The following is a 21,950-nucleotide window of genomic DNA, read 5'->3' on the forward strand; positions in this document are numbered from 1 at the left end:
ATTTTATTTTTTAATTACCGGTACAAAAATCCACCATTCGAACAGCCGTGCGTAGCCTTTTAATAGTCACTGTACTGTATATTTGAAGGGTAAGTACTTGGAAAGATGAGCAAAGACTTTGGTGTCACAATCAAGATGATTTATCACTTAAATTGGTGCGTTAGAAACAAGAGCACATTGCGTCAGGCATTTTTTAAATGGTGGAAAATACAATCCGTGCACGAGTTAAAAGAGAATATTTATCAGCCGAAGCACCAGTAACATGAACCGTTCAGTGTTGTTCACAATCTGGCGACTTTTTCTGTTAAAATGGCTCACAATGTAGCCCTCTGTCGCTGCTGATATCTAATAGGTCATGTGTCTCGGGCAGGACTGTTTTGCCTGAAATGCTTTGGCAGTCCAAAATGTCCGCCGTGAAGAAATGCAAGCGTCTATTGACAAAACAACTTTAGCGCAACCCGATACGGAACGGGTGAACCGTCAGTAATGCACCAAATACTTATATAAAACCACCAAGGCCACACAAAGATTTTACAAACATTATTACTTTAATTCAGACTGTACAGACACAGGCTTTAAAAACAACCAACAAAAAAACAGATGAGCATCCCCATAAATACAATATAAGAAGTTGGGGGTGTTAAATGGCTAATTTGCATAACGCTCCGATGCGCACATACACACACACGCACATACACACATGCATAAATCTGAATTGATAATGATAAAAAAGGGGGTTTTGCGGGGCAAATCTTGCATCATTCACACTGCCTCTTGAAACATTCATAGGATTTCTTTATATCAACTGTTAGGATGTCACTATCAAAATGAGTCAGTATGTATTCTCGGATTGTGTCCGGTCTAGTGTTGCCAATACAGTATACTGTAGTTTGTGTACAAAATTGTGAAACATGACCCCCCTCCCCCACAAAAAAAGATGTTGCAACAACAGGGTTGATCTTCTACAGACTTGCAATTTTAAGCCCTGTTCCGAAAAGCTGTTAGTCAGGGTTGAATCATTTTCATTGCTTGCCTGAAAGTAGATCGTGTCTCCAATATACAATTTTCTTTCTTTGTTTTTTTTTAAATTACTCAGAGTCCATGTTTGAGCAGGATTCATACGTTAAACGCATTTGGGTGGAGTTATTTCCAAAGACACTTGGTTTATGTCCATAAGTAAAAACATTATGAACTGGTAAACATTTCGAGGTCATGCAAATGGAAGCACACTGACACATGCTTAGTAGTGACAACTGCCCGGCTGCTAAACACAGCGTGGAATGTCTCCACATTCAAACGCTAGCGACCGTATTTTAAGATCATCTGTGCTTTTTCGGATCAAGAACAGAAACGTGGCTTTTGTATAGCACACGCTAGCGGGTCATAAAGCACATGCACCATCGTCCTGTATGGAAAGGTCAGTCTGGATGTGGAACAACTTAAAAAATATATTTTTTCTAGATATATCCTCCCTCCTGCCATACAGATCCATTTAAACACGTCTAAATGTAACAAAAATAAAGAATGGCAGGCTTAAAGTGTGAACAATCGTCTTCATCTAAGCAAGAATAAACATTCAAAAGTTCTCAAGCACCATATACACTCCCACAGAAGAAACCTATTAACAGTCTTTCTGATGGGGGGGCGGGGGCTCCGCCAACGTAGAGACCACACATACAGAGCGACCGGGCCAAGGCCCTTGATTGTGTGTGTGTGTGTTCGTGTGTGGTCTCCAAAAGTCTTGAAAGGGAAATGAGGCCATTTCATGGAGCTGATGAGTTCATAATGAAACGGGACACAAAAACATCCCAACTCGTAAAAAAAGGTTGATACCGTAGATACGCGAATCGCTCAAAAGCGCCGAGGAGCGCACAGACTGCATTGAACAGTGAAAAGGGGAGGGGGGATCAGAAAGGCAGGAATAGACCAATGTGGCTCTTATGTGTAGTGTCAAAATAAATTGGGGATTGAGTTGCCACAATAACATTAAAGCGAGCAAGCCTCTTGTAATATAACGGTCACTTATTTCAACACTTAGCGGGATTAAAAAGAAAACTTTGTGCAAACAAACACAAACAGGAACTTCATTCACCTTCGGAGTGAACATTCAATGCGTGAGAAAAAAAAGAAGGCAACATTTTTGTTTTACTGAGAAACGTGCGGAGCCATTTGGCAAAAATGTAAGCGGTTTATGCTCCTTTTATTTATAAAATCTACCAGACAACTTAAAGCATTTCAGTCTACAAGCAGAGTAACCTATACATGTTGACCGCGGGGAAGCCTATGGAACACGTTCAGTCTTTGGACCTTTTGGCTGCAATCTGCACTTTTGTTTAGGCCCATCAGTCTTATTTCATCATGTTTGGCCACTGTGTGAGCGGACACAACGTACATTCAATATGGAAGCAAACACAAGAATGGTGTTGTGAGTTAGGGACTATGTAAGGATAACTTCAAGTCCGGTGTTGATGACAAGAGAGCTTATGTGTTTAAGATCCAAAAGTACAAAACAAATAACATTAAGAGTTTGTGGACCATTTCAAAGAAAGCGGCAGATTCTTCCATTTAATATCGAATATAGAGCAAAAGTTCCGTCTGTGGGTTTGCGCAGTTGTCACAAATAGAAAAATAAGTCCAAACTGGTATAAAATTGAAAGCTATCCGACCTCATTTTTCTACTTTTGTCGTTTTGTACCTTGTTGCACTTCACACCGTGGTCTCTCCGTGGTTACCATTGCTAAGGCGCTTGTAGAACCTCCTCCACGACTGCAAGGTCTTGCCGGACCAGACCCAAAAGCCGGAGGTGATGCCGACGATCATGGTCATCAGGTACTTGATCATGAAAACGGTGAAGTCGGGCGTCATGGGGGCAAAGTTGTGGAGCGGGCAGGGCACGGCAAAGCGCTTGCAGGTCTGCATGTGCCAGGTGCGCTCCCAGTGCTCTCGGAACGCCTGCTCGTAGAAGTAGCAGGCGATGACGATGGTGGCCGGCACCGTGTAGAGCACGCTGAACACGCCGATGCGCACCATCAGCTTCTCCAACTTCTCCGTCTTGGTGCCGTCGTGCTTCATGATGGTGCGGATCCGGAAGAGGGACACGAAGCCGGCCAGGAGGAAGGAAGTGCCGATGAACAAGTAGACGAAAAGCGGGGCCAGGACGAAGCCGCGCAGGGCGTCCACGTTGAAGATGCCCACGAAGCACACGCCGGTCAGCACGTCGCCGTCCACCTGGCCCATGGCCAGAATGGTGATGGTCTTGATGGCGGGCACGGCCCACGCCGCCAGATGGAAATACTGCGAGTTGGCTTCGATGGCCTCGTGGCCCCATTTCATGCCGGCCGACAGGAACCACGTGAGGGACAGGATGACCCACCAGATGGAGCTGGCCATCCCGAAAAAGTACAAGACCATGAAGAGGATGGTGCAGCCCTCCTTTTTGGTGCCCTGAGCCACCGTCCTGTAGCCGTCGTCCTTGAATTTATCCACGCACACCACCCTGTCCTCCAGGAAGAAGCCGGCCGCGTAGGCCACGGCCACCATGAAGTAACAACCGGACAGGAAGATGATGGGTCGCTCGGGGTAGCGAAAGCGCCTCATGTCCACCAGGTAAGTGAGCACTGTGAACAGAGTGCTCACGCAGCACAGGATGGACCAGATGCCCACCCAGAGCCGGCCGAATTTCACTTCGTCCTCCCGGAAGTACATGATCCCAGTGGGCTTGGCGGGTTCGCAGGGCGCCCCGCAGTCTTTGACCCCCATGAATTTGTAGCCCAGGTAGGTTGGAACATCCAGCTGCAGCGGGCAAGAGAACTCCGGGTACTGGTTGTGCGGCGGAAGCTTGGGGCGGCTCAAGCTGGGGGGAAGGGTCACCAGTTCCGGAACGTACGGGGAAGACGAGGAGCCCGGGCTGCTGGGCTCCGATGTGTTCTGACCCACGCAGATCTCTCCGGCTCCGTGGACCGGGAACACCTCGCAGCGAAGTCTCTCGGGCCACTGGAAACCGAATTTGTTCATCAGGGCTTCGCACCCTTGGCGCGCACGCTCGCACAGGGACCGGCAAGGAGGGATGGCTTGCTCCAGAACCGTGCACACAGGAGCGTACATAGAGCACAGGAAGAATTTTAAATCGGCCGAGCATTGGACCTTCACCAGAGGGTAGAACTGGTGCACCTCCAGCCCCGCGTCTTCTTGGTTAGTGTGGCCCAGGAGGTTCGGCATGATGGTCTGGTTATAGGCGATGTCGGTACACAGCGGAATGGAGATGGGCTGGCAAAATCCGTGCTCCGGGATGGATATTCCGCTCTCGCTGTTGTAGTGTTGAGCAGAAGAGGGTGAGAAGGACAAGCAGCACAGCAGCCACATGATCCGCACAAGCACGGAGCCAGCGGTGGACCCGGCCGCCGCCATAGTTGAAGAGGAGGAGGAGGGGGGCAAGGGGGGAAGGAAGGAAAAACTTTGATCCAACTAGGGCGACTCAAAAAAGGATCAAAACAGCGTCCCGAATCTGCACGTAATGTCCCCGCGCGTCGCTGTTAGTCCGTGTGCCTCGAACGGGATAGCCAACGGTCAAATCCGGTCTTAATTCAGATAGTTTCATCCAAATAAAATCTCCGTCGTGTCATGACTTCTTGATGGTCTTTGTAAGTGACTCCAAGCAGCCCACTCTCACTTCTCCGGTGAGAGGGGGGGAATAAACAGGTCCAGCACTATTTGGGAAAAGCAAAAACGACAGGAAGTGAAGCTCTCCGCTCGGATTCAACGCTCGGTGATTGCGATGGTGAGGAAAAAAGGCGGAAAAAAAGGATCCTAAATTGCCATCTTTTGTGACTCGACTCGGCTGAGTGTCGGCTTCTCCGGGCGGTTGGGAGTCCGCAGGCTCGCGAGTGCTCGTCACGACGGCCGGTTTCAAGGCACCCCTCCATTCACAAGAACCCCCTCCCCCTCTCCAGCCGTCGGCGGGGCGCCTGGAAACCGACAGTGGTGTCTCGGCCAATCGCGGCGCTTGTTTTCCTACTGGACTCGTCGCTGATTGGCCGTTTACTCCTCGTCGGGGGAAAATATGCTACAGTAATTAAATTACACCAGAGATTTTACTGAAATAATCACAACCACGACTCATGCCAAGTTCTCAACAAAGTGACAGACATTTGAGGGATTATGGTTTAAACTTAAAAGCAATGGGCAATCAATGGTTGAAAAGTTTACTTTTTTAACTGAAACATCTTTAATTTTTTTAACTGAAAACATCTCTATCTATCTATCTATCTATCTATCTATCTATCTATCTATCTATCTATCTATCTATCTATCTATCTATCTATCTATCTATCTGTCTGTATGTCTATCTATCTATCTGTCTATCCATCTATCCATCCATCCACCCATCCTTCCATATGTATCTTTCTATATTTCTATCTATCTTTCTATCTTTCTTTTTATCTTTCTATGTATCTAACATCTAAAGTTTTTAGGCCAATGACAAGTGTGGAAAAGTGTTTAAAATGTGTAAAGTTCTAGGCAAACCCTTATTGTCCCCTGCAACACCTCCCGCAGCAACCAACGTGAGAACAAACACTAACACTAGGTCAAATTTACAACACAATCGATTCTCTCTCTCTCTCTCTCTCTCTCTCTCTCTCTCTCTCTCTCTCTCTCTCTCTCTCTCTCTCTCTCTCTCTCTCTCTCTCTCTCTCTCTCTCTCTCTCTCTCTCTCTCTCTCTCTCTCTCTCTTTTCTTTCTAGCTATCTCTCTCAGCTTCTCTCTTTCTCTCTCCCCCCTCTCTCTGTCTCTCTTGCTCTCTTTTTCTTTCTATCTCTCTCTCCCTCTTCTCTCTCAGTTTCTCTCTCGTACACAAAGGCCACAATGTGAGGGTGGTGGTGTAGGCGGTCCTTGTTGGCCTTGCTGCATTTGGTTTCTTGCCTGAGTGGGATGAAAGGATGTGGGGGTAGTTAGGCGTAGGGGGGAGGGGACAGGAAAAGAAGAGAGGAGGTCGGGGAGGCAGCAGTAGAAAAGTGGGAGATCCAGTTGGAGTGACACTGGAAAAAAAAGTCAGTGGAGTTCCTCTCTGTCAGCCAGTCTCCAAACAACAAATAAACTTGTGTCAAAATTGGCCAAAGGATCAACTTCAATTGATGATCTTGCAAAAGCAATAGTTTGTCAACACTTGATAGATATTTCTTCTGTGGCTGAATGAAAAAGAACAACAATGGTTTCTCTTTTTCATGGTTCAATAGTTGTCACCACTCACAATCACCCAAACATTTCCCACTCCCCCATCCCATCACCCTAACTGGAAATGAACATAACACACAGAAATGCCATGGGGTGTATAAATCAGAAAAATAATCTGGTCAAAGTCACAGCTTTCAGAGGGGTTGGGGATGAATATAGTGTTTCTTTTGAGAAAAACATCAGATTTATTGTCAGACTAAACAGTTACAATATCACGAGAATAACATTCCCCCCCAAAAAAGAAAAATATCATAAGAATGTTATTAAAGTTTAATGAGGAAAGAAAGACACATTTCAAAAAGTACATTGGCAAAATACAACTTTATGCTTGTAAAATTATAACTCAATATTCAGATCGTGGATCCCCTGTAGGTGAAAAACAGGTTGTCAAACTGTGTCAAACAAATGACCAAAATGATGAGACTCAAATGCATGGACACTCTTCGGGTGGTGATTAGACTTCCCATGCAGAAAATATTAGTTTGGGCCAAGAACTGTTTCTGCCTCACATTTTAGCAGGAGGAAATCTGTGTTGCACATTCCTAAAAAGAACATATTTAAGCAGTTGAGGTTTGATTTTTTTTTTTGCGGTGGCCTCAAAACTCTGTTTTGGATTTGGTTCCTTTGTTGTACCCAGTGTGAAATGAACCTTGAACTTGCACCTAAAGTACAGTTCATACCGAATTGGGATTTTTGATTATTTAGCGATGATATAGTTGAGCGTCCCGAAGGAAAAGCATAACTATGATATGCCTCATAGAGCAAACAAGTTGAACAACCCAATTGGAATCGGACCTCAGGCTATCATCCCAAGCAATTTAAAGTCTCTGAATGTTAACTCTTAACATGGATTACAGCTAACCACATACCATATAAAACAGTGGTGGGCCATGCATGTCACTCCTTGGCCTTCAGTAGTGCTACATCTGAATCGATCCACAGCTGCCACAGTAAAAAAAAAGTGTGGTGTGTCTATGTAAGCTCTCAGTCGTACAGGAGTGTTCCATCGATGAAAAGGTTTCTTCAGCTGTCATCTGTACTTCTTTGAAGGTGTCAGACGTTTCGCTTCTCATCCAAGAAGCTTCGTCAGTGAACAAAAATTTTGCTGGTAGCTTTGGCCCTATATATCCCTACTGTCCAGATAACTTGTGAAGAAAGAAATACAGCACTGTCATTCAACTGTTCGAGTTTTTACCATCAATGTGTGGATTCATGATGGGGTTGGAATTAACTCTCATCAGAGAAAATTATTTGCGAAGGATGGCGAAGCATCAATAATAACCTCATAAAATTGCAATATTATTTGATATTTTTGTTAGTCCGACCTTTCTTTATGATGTCAAAGTTTTCTTGCAAAGTTCGTCTTGAAAATGGCTTTTGCAGTAAATCTGCAACCATGTCTCTATTTATAATTGTATTTTAGTTATTGCCTTCTATTTGTGATTGTATTTTATTCATTATAGTATCTATGCTTGTCTGTGACTCTAAAGTGTCCTTGAGAGCTTTTTAAGGCGCTTAAAATGTAATGTATTATTATTATTATTAGAAAACCACAATTAAATCAACACAATATACAGTGAGACCTCAACTTACAAACACCTCAACTTACAAACTTTTTGTCTTACAAACGTCAAATTTATGAAAATTGAACCTTATAATAAGCACTATTTTCATAATACACACCCACCACGGCTGGCGGAGTGATCTTCGGCGGAAGCACACGACGGAACACCACCAGAGGTTAAGTTACCAACAGTCCTTATGGAAGGTGACTCTCCTTCCATAAGCCATCAACGACCATCAAAAAGGTAAATAAAACTTTATTTTACAGCAGTTTATTTCTTTAATTACAGTCGTCATGTAATGCGCCTCTCTTACCAAACAGCAATTCCCTTTGACCTTCGACCTCCAACGTCAAGTGACTTTATGATGCAATGCAGTGTATTTCTTTCATTACAATACAATAGCACATTTATTATACATAGAATAAGGTATGTTGTGTGTAGTTTTAAGGCTTATTTAGTTGAAAAGTATATTTTATGGAAACCCGGGAACGGATTATACCCATTTTAATGGTTTCCTATGGGAATTATTTTTTGAGATACACACTTTTCGCCTTACACACTCTGTCTGGGAACCAATTAAGTTCGTAAGTTGAGGTCTCACTGTATTTCTTTATGCAGCTCACGACTGATACCGTGTGCTAGCTCTGGCCAGTATGCACTTGTCACTGCGGCGAGTGGTAAGAGCAGTTTTCGCAAACTATGATTGGCTAGTGACTAGCCAATCATAGTTTGCAAAACCTCTGACTTTGACCAGCGCATTCAAAACGACGTCGGTACGCCTTTTGGGTTGCCAACTCGAAATCTGATTGGTTAGAGCAACAGTTTGATCGACACATTTAAAGCGACAGGGCCCGCAAAACTGATTGTGAAGGCGCCCGGGTAGATTTCTGACCCTGGTAACAAATGATGGCTGAAATAATTGGTTAAATGCTTAAATACGAAAACAGACGTCATGTAGCAACGCAACAGGGGACTAGTAATGAAAGGAAGCTGAAAGACAATTTCGAATTATTTAATAACAATTCATGAAAAAAATATGATTAATATCAGTCTGTAATTCAGACATTTTTATTTTTAGGCGAGGAGAGAAGGCTTTGCAGGCCTTGAGGGTCCCCAACTGATATAACCAAATGATACTTCCACTTACTATTTTTGCGCTTATGTCACAATGGTTGCTGGGGCATAACTCTTAAAAATGATGTCATACATCTCTCTATATGCATGCTTGGTGCTTTACACGGTTCAATCAAACCCGCTGACAATACTGCCACATTGTGCAAAAGGCTTTAATCGTTTTGCTCTTGCAAAAGTAAATATTTTTAACACAAATGGTAACGTGTGTCTATGATGACAGCTTGAATTGCTGTCGGACAAATAGAATGAGAAAACACATGTCAAAGTGGTCTTTGTAACTGTTATATAATAAGATAAAATGCTGTATAAATAGTATCTCCAATAATAGACACTTCACATAACCAAAAGCTAAGAATGTCTCAAAAAAGATGCACCAAAGAAAATAGACAGTTTTCAACAGAAAAGGGATAAAAAAAAAAACTTCTTTTAAAATGTAAACTTTTGTTTCATGTTTAAAAATGTCAGATCTAATGGATAAGAGATATATTGTAAGTATTTTCTTGGAACCAATCTCCACAGCACAGCGACTTAAACAATAGGCCAATAAACAGTTATTCTTCCCCCAAGCCATTAACTGTCTAAATAGTAACCCAAATATAACTGTATAGTGCCTCTTTGCATTTTTTTATGATGATACTAGTCCAGCGTGTTCTATCGGAGACAAATTCTTTATATGTTCTATATACTTGGCAATAAAGATGATTCTGATTCTGATTATTGCCTTTTTTATTTGGTTTCATTCATAATGGCCCCCTCAAGGGAAACGTTAACTTCAGTGTGGCCCACGACAGAAATGAGTTTGACATCCCTGCTATAGTAGTGCATAAAAGAATCACTGCCTCTGTCCAATTCAGTTGTATTCAACTTTTAAAGGACAACCGATGTCACTTTTTTGTTTCTGACATAAGAAAAATGTTTTACACCATCAAAAATACCCAAAACACACAGTATGATATTTTTAGTCAAATGCAAAACACCAATAAAAATGACTTAAAGTGTCCAAAATCTGCAAAAAATTAAGCTGCGAATTGGGCATTTTCAGAAAGTCCCGCCCCCAGTTAGTGATGTCACGTCAAGATGTCTTGCATTGCTGGAGAATCAAAACAATGGCTTCAGATTCGGAGAATATGCTTTCTTGTTACACATCCAGTTATGAATATGATTCAAATAGTTCTGAAGAAGAAATCATACATGTTTGCAATCGATTAAATAATGTATTCAGTGTAATTTTGAGGCATTAGGGTTGGGAAATGTCGCACCCAAGGGAGGCAGAAAATGGCGACCAAGCCGTGTAGGGAATTAGTCAGCCCGTTTCCACAGGCTGATAAATTCCTTCCATGGAGCTTGGTCACCCTCTTCTGGCGGCTTTTTGGTGCAACATGAGGTTTTCAGACCAAACAAGTACAGCAAAATATATTGACGTGATGGAAGGACTGCTACAATGTGTCTTTTTTCGGTCAGGGGCGTTCCTTCAGTGACGTCACGTACGGACTCGTCACCAACTCAAAAAAAAGGAATATTCAGCGTGGGTCTTAAAACGTCAAATATAGCTATATGCGGTGGGATCTTTGTAAAATACGCTCAGTAGAAGTCATTTGAAGCCATTTTACAAATTATGGACACAACTTGTCCGGAGACGTCGGTTGTCCTTTAAGTGCCATGCATTTGCTTTTTATCTTTGGTGTGTGTTTAAACATTTAAGTAGTTTAACATTCGCTTTAGCGTGGGATGCATTTTATTTGAGAATAGAGATGGTTAAAGGCGATGTCAATTGAGAATAGTGATGGATGAATCATGATGAAGTACATTATGTTCATGTTCAAACAATGCATAAGGATGCCGATGATATTGAAGTGACAGAATCTGAAACCAATGGAGGCTCCTGCGCATGTTAGATTTCTCCCACAGTGCCCACGCACAATCCACTCATCGGGAACTTCTCACAGCGAATACTTTCTGGCCATCCCAGGCCTATCACTGTTATGTTGGCTTCACATTCTCGGTATACGTGATCACACAGAGGCCGGCAAGGGGGGATGGGTTCTTCCAAAATGGTGCACATGGCGTACACGCTGCACAGGAATAATTTGAGATCCGCCGAGCACCGTCCCTGCAAAAGGGGGTCGAAGCGGCGCATGTCTGTAGCTGCGTCTGCTTGGGTGCTGTGGCCAAGGAGGTTCGGCATGATGGTCTTGTTGTAGGGAAGGTCGGTGCACACCAGGATGGATATGGTCTGGCAAACCTCGAGCCTTAGGTCTGCGTGTGAGAACTCGAAGAAAGTCGACCCCCACGGCAGCAGCAAAAGCGCGCAGCCTGCGATCCGCCACAATGCTCCCATAGTTGCGTATGAAGAGAAAAAGAAAAACTTTCTGTCAAAACACGGCGACGAAATTCCGGTTGTCCAAGTAACGTACATCCAAAGTTAAACCTATAGCGTGATATTTTCAGACCTTTCCATGAAAAAAGTTCATCATCCCTCAAGCAGCTGGCTCTCCTTTTCTCCTGAGAGGGTGGAGATAAAACAACTCCCACTCTTTCACAACAACAATAATTTCGACCAAAAAAAATCTCTAATTACAAGTGGTGAAAGTATCAGCACTCTATCCTTCAGAAGTATGGATGTCTGCATTTTAAGAAAGGGAAACACGAAGAAAAGAAGAAAAGCAGTGAATCAGCTCATTCACCTAAGCAAAAATTACTACAAGTACTACAAAAACAGACTCACCTCAATTTCAAGAGCACTGGAACATCAACTGCTGATAACTCACCAAATATTAAGAGTTGATGTTTTGTATTTTGTGTCGATTTGTAACAAAGATTCATAACAAAGAATACAGTGATACCTTAGTTTACGAACGCTTTAGCTCACGGACTTTTCGCCTTACAATCACTAAATTCGCGAGAATATAATCTTGGCACACAAAGTAGTTTTCGGCGGATTAACACCAAACCACACGGTCAAACAGCGCCATGGTGGCTGGCGGACTAGTTTGCCACGCCCCCTTTCAGACGTGGTTTGTTATCGAGTGGAGTACTTTTGCTGTTGTGGGACCAAAAAAGACCCCACCACAGGCTACTGTTAAACCGAAGAGGACAAAAAAAAAAATCACGGTCGAGCAGAAGAATGAGATCATCGAAAAACACGAACGAGGTGTGTGTTTGTGTGACTTAGCGTCCCAGTACCAGTATGCTAAGTCAACCATTGCTGTGTGTGGCTAAGGGTGTTTCGGTATTGTCTAAGCAACGGTCTCAGGCAATAGAAGACGTTGAAAAACTAGCTAGCAGGGCACATTGTGAGTGAGGGTATTAACACAGAGAAAGTTCGGCAACTTCACTCGGATATCACCAAGAGGCAACCACATCAACGACCATCACAAAGGTAAATAAAACGACTTTATTTTATAGTACAGTTTATTACTTTCATTACAATACAATAGGACATTTATTATACATAAAATAAGGTATATTTTGTGTAGTTTTAAGGCTTATTTAGTAGAACATTATGTTTTATGGGGACCTGGGAACTGATTATACTCATTTTTAATGGTTTCGTATGGGAAATAAATGTTTGGCAGACGAACTTCTCGCCTTACACACACTTTCTGGGAACCAAATAAGTTCATAAGCTGAGGTATCACTGTACTTTGTTTTTATCTTTTCACCCCCCACCCGACCGAATTTTGCTGCTGTAGATTGCAAGTTTTCCCATTGTGGGACTATTAAAGTCCTGATTCTGATTTAGAATAGCATTTTTGTCATACATCTGGTGAAGAAGTGCATGGTCCGATGTGGCACCACAATAGCACTGATGAAAAATTGCTGTCCCGTCCTGCAAAAGGAAGTCCAAGATGGAGCCGAGGAGGCAGCCGTCAGCAAGTGCTCACACGAGCCTTGCTTTTTTGTTGTTTTTGTGTTTTCTCTTGTTACTTTCTGCTGTTTTGCATCACGTGAAACAGATGTGGATTGTTTTTCAGCATTATTGGCCACGACATTCATAAAGGAGGAGACTGTGCTGAGCGGTTGCGTGTTTTCGGCAACACAAATAGGCCAGCACCTTTTTTTGGGAGGAATGTCGGTGCCGTTTGACTGTCATCGCTGTGAGCGTTTGACTCTTGCACAGCTCCGGGGCAATTGTGCTTTTTTTGTGTCTGTAATGGCCAGCATTTTGACAGCCCCGCTTTGTTCAGCGGAAAGGTCGGTGCAGTTGGACAGTCTGCGGCTGTATGGTTGCATGACTTGAGAAGCCCGCGATGAGAAGAAAGGAGCGTCAGCGCAGAGCGCCGATGCGTATGTGGAAATGCCGCGGCTTGGAATTGAAGCGGATTTACGTGGGACAGGAGATCTGATACAATCTCTTTCGTCAATGGATGCTACAGCTTCGTGTTTGCTTTCAACATTTAGCTTGTAGCAGATCATGACATCCCCAATCCACTGGTGAAAAGGACGCTTTGATCCTCTCTTTTATCTAAAACTGCTTCATACAACAAAGGGTGCATAAAGTGCTTAAGATTGAATGACTGTGACTTTGCGTTTTTTTGTTGTTGTTGTTATTTTGTCTTCAAGATGGCACCTCAAGTGTGGCTGCCTTTTCAGCAGCTCCTGTGTTTTGTTTTTCCTTCCTTTCCTTCCATCTTCCTTCCATAACTTTGCTGCTGTGAAATGTAAATTTCTCCACTGTGAGCCTAATAAAGGCTATTCCAATCCAATCCATTGAAGTTTCCCAACCCTGGTTTGATATCTTCAAAATGTATTAAATTGGCATTACATTGCTACATTGTACAGCTATTATGATTTTATGTTTCAAATTTTATAATGCATCACACACCAGTGTCATTGAATTAAAGAAAACAGACAGATTGCATTGATGACAAGAGGAAGCTTGTCGCTGTTCAACAATGAAAGTGTCTCGTGGTGAACAGACACAAGGCTTCCGCCATATGTCTGCGTCGCAGAGAAACTAATCGTTGCGTGTAAGGGATTCATTTAGCATGCAGACCACTTGTCATAACTTGGATGAAATGTCTGTCTACAGAGATGTGAAATAATTAAATACACAGGCCACTTAAGTTATTGATTAGGAATGTTGGCACACGCAGGAATTTCCCTTGAGAGTCTTTCGGACTGCCTCAGCTCAATAAACCGGTGAGTGAAACATGAGTATCAATGGCAGGATGGAGGACTTGTTTTCATTTTGGCCAAGTAACCTAATCATCCGTCAATCCAGTGTATATACCACTTGTTCTCATTAAGGCTCCTTTTGTCCCAGGCAGATATGCTGCCTGCCGAACAGACCACTCTCTAGAAAAATGTTGCGGCCACAGAGTTATAAATCTTCATGAGTATCCCCTGAACACTGAAAGCTCTCATCTACTGTGCAGAGAGAGGCAACTGTAATCCTTCCTGCAGAGAACGTGTTTTTTTCATGATGTCGTGTTTTGTACGATGCAACTCTCTCAGTGTCTGCTTGCTCATTCCTTTTTTCCACTACCGATATGAAGGCTGAGGGTGAACATAAAAGGCCCCAGGATAGTTCGTTGTGGGGCCGCGGTTCAATAGGGAAGCATGTCAGATTTGCAGTCCCACGTCCTGCCGCAGTGTGGTCGATTTGTGAGGTCGTCAACAATCCAAGCTTTTTAGTAATGGGGAGCCCCTGCACAGTTGAATTTGTCCCTCAGCTACTTGGGTCGTATCAGTTTGCATTCAATGGGCTAGATTGCTTTTTATTTTCAATCCCGCAATTTTACAACTCCCCATGGATAAGTTATTGTTCTGCACCCAAACAACCAGTAAATATGATTTCATGTAAAACATAATCTGTTTGGCAAACTGTCCATCTGTTTAATGGGTAACAGCCTTCAAATAATACAGTGCAGGCTTTCCAATTTAAATGTTGGAGCCAGTCCGATCAGATTTCGAAGATTCAATATACTATTCATGCATATCTTTTAGTTCATACTCACGACGTAACATAAAACTTCACCACCTGCACATTCAAAGCAGGTTGACATAGCTGTAAAAACATTCCTGCCATGCTTTTAAGAAAAAGAGAAAATAAATGTTTGACACATGACCATCTCTTCAAATGTAGACAAGTGAACATCAGCACATACAATACAGTATGATCATTGAGCATTATCATCCTGTACCTGTACCAATTTAAACTCTTTTACAGTGATAACTTGAGCACTAATGTTAAAAATATGCTATGTTATATTAATCACAATTAATATTTGCAGTTTTAGGCCTGAATGGTACAATTCGCTATTGTTCTCAGTCCTTTCACCTTTTCATCAGTTATCTTCAAACATAGATAATACATTTCGAAACACCTTTCTTAAAATGCAAGCATTGAATTTAATAAAATCATAAACTATGAAAAATTATAATATTAACTGCCGGTGCAAGCATACGGAGTGTATGCTAGCTAATGAAACACTAACAAATACTGTGGTGAATTTGCCTTCTCTGGTTCGGCTTTCCATGTGTTTGCGCGGATTTCACAAATTCCACAAATTTGCAAGTTAGATTCACGGAGGACTCTAAATTCTCTATGAGTTTAATTGTAAGCCTTACTATCCTGCTCATTCGCAAGCCTCGTGAGAACAAGTGCTGTAGAAGATGGATGGATGGGTGGGTATCTTTAAATAGTCATATGAGTCACCTCTATAGGAGAGTGAAAACACAATAAGTCAAATCACATAAACATACTCTCTCCACTGAATGTAGAATTTCCAAGGACTGTACTTCACTCACAAATTATTATAACAAAGAGTTATTGCACATGGCGCATATTCCCAAATTGAGCCAATAAAATGTGTTTCCCTGCATATTATAGCATGTAGCAACCATGTCAGGTCAACTGGCTACGCTTTGAGTTGTGTAACTATTGCTGTTTGCTTGTGTATGTCTGTGGCTTCGGGGCGGTGTGCGCAGTGGTTGGGCAGATGGAGCTAGTCCAACAGGTTTCCAGACAGCGTTCTGGCATTTGGATGACTGCTGGAGATTTACTGGAGACCAAAGTGAAATAAACAAAAAAAGGAAGAATCAGGGTTCAGTCAGTGGTGACTCGGTTTAATGATAGTCAGACACGTGCATGTCATGCTTAGTATTTGAGCTTCCACATCATACTAAATAAATAATTGGATAAAACCACTACAGTATCTATCTATTCCCGTGTAATGTGTCTTTGAGGTGGGAAAACACAAGGTTTCTACTTTTGCTAAGGAGGTAATTCAATTTGTGGATATGACAACATGGTGTGTGAGATGTATTTCTTTCTGTGTGATAGTGGTCGGATTCACTTTTTAGTTCAAGTGACGCTTTACTGATATTTAAGCCACGAAAAAAAACATCCATATGTCTCCACTGTTGCAGGTTGATGAGAATGACTCCTTCAGATATTTAGCTGGAGATAGTGACTTGACTCAAAAAACAATGTGTTTTGTATACAGTGGGACCTTGGCTTACAAACTGATTTGGTTCCCAGACAGTGTGTAAGGCGAAAAGTGTGTATCCCAAAAATTAATTTCCCATAGGAACCCATTAAAATAAGAATAATCCGTTCCCAGGTCCCCATAAAACATAATTTTCTATGTTCTAATTTTCTAAGCCTTAAAACTACACAAAATATACCTGATTTTATGTATAATAAATGTGCTATAGTATTATGCTTAAAGAAATAAACTGTACTGTACAAAAAAAGTCATTTTATTTACCTTTGTGATGGTCGTTAATGGCTTGATGGAATGGAGTGTCCGGTTTCCTCAGCATTAAACACTTGATGAGGAACATAGGCTTCTTTCACCATCTTGAGGAATGATCCCTTGTAGGTGCTTTCTCTGTGCTAATTGTATCTAGTTCTTCATCAATTGTGATCTGTTTAGCTGGGTTGATAGCTTTTTGCATCAAGTGTACAGATGACTTGTGCGGCTTATTTGTAGAGCCTGATTGATGGTATATTTTTAACCTACACTCTGCTTTTGAATTCTCAAAGTTGAAACGAGTCTAAATTTCACTGTTTTCTATCCATTTTATAACATTTTCTGTTTTTTCTTTTATTTTTCCCTTTTGTTTTTTGGTTTAAAACTCTGTCATCTTCCTTTCGTGTGTGTGTGTGTGTGTTTTCTCTCACTCTCTCTCTGTCTGCCAGTCTTTTTAATGTTTAACCCCCCCCCCCCCCCACTCATGATTTCTTGACCAATCACGTGGCTTTAACCGAAGACGCCATTTTGTTTTTTGGAGAATGGCCTCACTCTCTCTCTGTCTGTAATCCCATCCCCCACTGCTGCGTTCTTAACCAATCACGTGGCTTTAACCGAAGACTGGGGGCGGGGAATAGACGACAAAAACAGTGGCCACCATTTTCTTGTTAGGAGAACGGGCTCGTTCGCAAACGACACATCACTCATTGTGGCAGCTTTTTTCATTGTGTGTATCCCGAAAAATAATTTGTATGCCAAGGTAAAAACGTTCGTAAACCGAAAAGTTCGTAAGCCAAGGGGTTCGTAAACCGAGGTTTCACTGTATTTTACACAGTATTTAACATAGCAACCATTCTAGCTATGTGAAATAAGTTTTCCTGACTATCGACTGCAAGTCCGGAATAGTTTTGCAAGGAGCACAGAATAAACAGTGGTCTGACTACATCACTGGGGAAAATTGTGTCCTTGAAAGGCACGTGATGACCTCGCTGTGCTTGCATATTCAGTTACATTTTATCGTGAGCATGACATGGTATCACTAAAGTCATATTTTAGCTGATCAGAATTAGCAAGTGACAGTTAAGAAACATGCTTGAAGGAGATTTGATAAATAGTGGCGAGAGGCAAACCTTTGGGCCAAGTCAGTCAATGAAGGAAAAAATAAAACCAAAAATGTGTCTGGAAAATATGACCAATGGGTGGGAAACTCATTTTTTTGCCACGGTCCACATTGTTAAATTCATAACGGGGGCCGTTATGAATTTGGGGAAGCCATTCGAATGTTTAATCCCCTCCATTATTACATATAGAGCCAACAACAAATTAATGAATAACGAGTCAAATTTGAAGTAAAACATAATTACTGTTTTTGTGCTTTACATGGGAAAATTTGAAATTTTGGTTTGGACTTAAACAAGCACCATGGAATTTCACAAGTTTGATTTGCTTTCGCGGACCGAACAAAATGATGTGGTGGGCCAGATCTGGCCCCCGGGCCTTGACTTTGACACCATAATTTAGAACAATAAGGTGATAGTTCATTTGTGTAGTAGATTTACAATCAACATTTATTCAATAAAATAAAGAAACAAATGTTTGAACCTTTCTTTCAATGACTGCATCCACTAACTGCAGACGACACTAAGGTGTGGACCTCTGCGGCAGAGGATCCACCGAACCCCTGAGACTGACTCACCGAACCCCTAGAGTTCAATCGAACCCAGTTTAAGAACCACTGATATATATAAACAGACAATGACCATTCATTTGCCGTGGGGAGGCATATTGATAGACTGGTTATCACAAAAGCCTTACAGTGCAGAGGTGCAGTGTTCGATTCCGGCTCTGGCCTTCCTGTGTGGAGTTTACATGCCTTCCCCTGTGCCTTTGTGTGTTTTCTGTAGATACTCCAGTTTCCTCCCACATTCCAAAAACATGCATGGCCGGTTAATGGAGCACTCTAAATTGTCCCTTGGTGCGAGTGTGAAGGTCAATGGTTGTTTGTCTTTGTGTGCAACGTGATTGGCTGGCAACCAGTTCAGGTTGTCCCCCGCCTACCGTCCGAAGCCTCCAGGACACCCGTGAGGATAAGCGGATTAGAAAATGGACGAATTGATGAATTTACTTCATTTGAACACATATTGCAAATGATCAAACCAATGTAATTTTTCCGTGTTTTCCTAAAAAGTAAAATTATATGTTTGTTTAACACATTAGTTAATCACATGCAACTGAAAAATCAAGTACTTTTTCCAGTGGAGGTAATAATGACCTCCTAAATTATCTTTTGTTTTCTTGTCAGGTTAGGAATGCAGAAGTGTGTTCCTCTCGTTCTAATAATGTATTATCACTTTCCTGTGAGACAAAGCAAGATTTCTGTCGTCAGAGAAGACGCCAGTAGCATACAGCAAATAAATGGTCATTGCCTGTTTATGTGTGTCTACAGTATATACCTTATGACCTAACCTGTGGTGAACTCGGCACACACTTCTTTGACCAAGTGTCACGTTGTGTTTGACTGTCTCCTCGCATGCAATTTTTTAGTCAATTCTCATTTTTCACAAAGTTCTCATCCCGTCTCATTTTTGTCCTGCCACAGAAACGGTAAAGATGCTTTGATTAACAGTTTTAAGGGCGGAGGTAGTGTGTTTAATTGTTATTTAATGTGACACTTTGCCCAACCCTGCTAAAGATCTCTCCGAAGTCTCGAAAAAGAGTACTAATTGATCGTAACTAGCATAGTGCTAGAGCTATAGTAAAGGGTGGAATATGATAGTGTCGTCACTTGAATAAGGTTAGGGCAAATCGAGTAAGAAATCAGGAGAGAGAGAGTGAGGAATGCAGGCAGCTGGTTAGTGTCTGTCAATGCAGCACAGAGAGCCCACAGTGCTGGGCTACTCACCCCCCCCCCCCCTTTCTCTCACACACACAAACACATGCACAGTACTGAAAGAAGTATTTATTTGGGCCACCAGAGTGTGTGTTCTGCAACGAGAGGCTCATTAGCCCCTTAAAAAGAATGACTAATACTGTACTAGTACTCTTCTCTCTTTCTGATCTGTCTATCATCTGCATCCATTCATCCATTATTTCTCAGTGCTCACCAAGAACTGGGTCAGGGTTGCAATAAGCTGAGATAGGAAAAAGTGGGAATTTTCTCCCGTGTCTTCTGCAGAACCGCGCCAACATGTAATTCTACTGCCCCCCGACACCAGAACATTGAAGTGGAAGCATTCAGGAGTTGTAATCAGATGCTTGAACCACCTCATCTGATTCCCCTAAGGAAGTGCAACTCTCATTCCATGCAGGATCTGAATATTCCAGTGTGGAGCAATGTGCGGAATGATTAGTCGGGCCTCCCAAGAAAAAGGTGGTCTTAAGCAACGGTCTGCTTAGGCGAGATTAATGTAGCCTAATGACTGATCATTTGGGAGCGCAGGAGTCTCGCATGCCTGGGAAGGGAGCTCATAGGAGAGGGCTGTGGCTTGTTCCATGTGTTGGACCCGTGAGTTTGAGGCTCGCGCTACAGAATAGGCTGTTTCCTCTGCACTGTTTAGCTGATCGTGGTCTAAAAGCGGCATTGTTTTTGGAGGTTTGTATCCAAGAAGAATGCCTGAAAATGGGTCTCGAATGTGAATGTTGAAAATGGACAGCTATTAACAGTTCAGTATAAGAATTTGCAAGTATGTCCCCACCAAACAACAGAGCACCATAGCAGTTTTGTTCTAAAAGATCCCAAGCATTATGAAATACATCAGTTATTGTGACATACATATAAACGACACCTCAGTATAAAAGCTACTATAGAAAATGGAACCTTCACACAAGCTCGCCGCAGAGGGGCTGGGTGCAAATTCGGCAGTTTACCAATATTCTATTTTGGTTTTGGCCATCATGAAAAAAGCAAAATAAATGCTAACAGCACAATGGGCTACATTCCTTTAAATCAGTCGGGGGAACAGAGGTGTGTGCAAACCAGGGTGGGGTAAGGAAGAAGGCCCCAGGCATCCACCACCTGAAAGGGGACATCCACAGGACCCCTCCCCCACAAGTTGAATTATAAATAATTCCACAGGACAACCTCATTAAGGATTGGACATGTAACAGACTGAACAGAGTCAGAGTTGCACTTGTGTCAGAAGGAAAGAATGTCCATCTCTCAGATCATAATACAGTCAACATACTTTACCATAAGCAGAAGACCTGAAGTGGTCATTATTCCCATTATTCCCCAAAAAAGGGAATTTGAAACTTTTTGCCACTCATCATTTGTGTGTGTATGTGTGTGCGTGCGTGTGTGTGTTTATATAATGGGGGTTGTTTGTGTGACTGATGCTTCCACAGTGAGGTTGACAGACACCAACTGTTTAGCACTTCCTGAGCCATAAGGGTTGTTTTGTCTGTACATGTGTTTTGACTTTGTAGTTACGAGGGGAGTAGGTGAGGGTTACAAATCATGCACTTCAGTCAAAATCACGGACAAGACAACAATCGGTCCAGTTGAGTAAGTTGCAAGGGAAGTGACTCTTTCCACTTTTTCCGTCCATCTTTCTTGACACCACATTTGCTTTGGGTGTGTGGTGAGAATGGGGAGGAGTTGCCAATTGTTGCGGATTCATCAGGAAGTCAATGCCTTGTCTGTCGAGGAAGGGGTAAAATTCTAGTGCTGTGACAGCAGACTTTCTTGTTTAAGCTTTAAGAGACTCAAAATGAGACATTTTTTTAAAAAGTGACTATGTTAACATGATAGTCAATCAGGTGGAAAAATTGAAATTTGTGATCAGGGATAACGAGAAGCCATAAACACATGACCAGCAACAATTGACTTAAAGTTTTAAACGGCGATGCAGACTATTGGAAAGTGAACTCACTGAAGACTGAATAGCTGACTCATCGTTGAAACCCCAAATTTCTGTTAAACTGGCTGTCATATGGAGCAGAAAGTGTTTTAAATAATTGCTATTGCGCTGTAGCGGAATTATCTTTACTCATTGGGGTGTTACTAATAGAAATATTGTTACCATTTCTCTGACAAGTTAGGGGTGGAAAATGAGGAAGTGAAAGATGAAAGAAATGTCTTTTCTCTTGCCTTACCATTGAGTGTGGAAAATGAGTTGGACAATGCAAGTAAATCAAATAGGTTGTGGCGATTTTGAATTTTACCCTGGGCATTGTGCTGCTGACAAAAAATGCACGGTTGGCCGCAAATGGCCCAGTGGACACATCTGTGGATTGGGTTAAATTGTTGTTAAGAGGTCACTCCGTCTTTTCCCAGGTTGAACTCGACAACGAGATATGCGAACATGCCAGAAAGCATTCA

The 21,950-nt window shown here is 42.3% G+C and overlaps 2 protein-coding genes across 2 annotated transcripts; both read right to left on the reverse strand.

Annotated features, from left to right (window-relative positions):
• Nucleotides 1-1,533: 1,533 nt before the first annotated feature.
• Nucleotides 1,534-4,897, reverse strand: LOC148894754 (frizzled-7-A-like). Its single transcript, XM_089002304.1, has one exon. The coding sequence runs from the start codon at nucleotides 4,405-4,407 to the stop codon at nucleotides 2,707-2,709; it is 1,701 nt and encodes a 566-aa protein (XP_088858430.1). The 5' UTR covers nucleotides 4,408-4,897; the 3' UTR covers nucleotides 1,534-2,706.
• Nucleotides 4,898-9,066: 4,169 nt separating this feature from the next.
• LOC148894755 (frizzled-1-like) lies at nucleotides 9,067-11,423 on the reverse strand. The gene has a single exon (XM_089002682.1). The coding sequence runs from the start codon at nucleotides 11,344-11,346 to the stop codon at nucleotides 10,822-10,824; it is 525 nt and encodes a 174-aa protein (XP_088858808.1). The 5' UTR covers nucleotides 11,347-11,423; the 3' UTR covers nucleotides 9,067-10,821.
• Nucleotides 11,424-21,950: the final 10,527 nt, after the last annotated feature.

The sequence above is a fragment of the Hippocampus bargibanti genome, linkage group LG08 (assembly GCF_051943395.1).
Source record: "Hippocampus bargibanti isolate YZ-2025 linkage group LG08, ASM5194339v1, whole genome shotgun sequence".
In the NCBI taxonomy this organism is placed as follows: Eukaryota; Metazoa; Chordata; class Actinopteri; order Syngnathiformes; family Syngnathidae; genus Hippocampus; species Hippocampus bargibanti.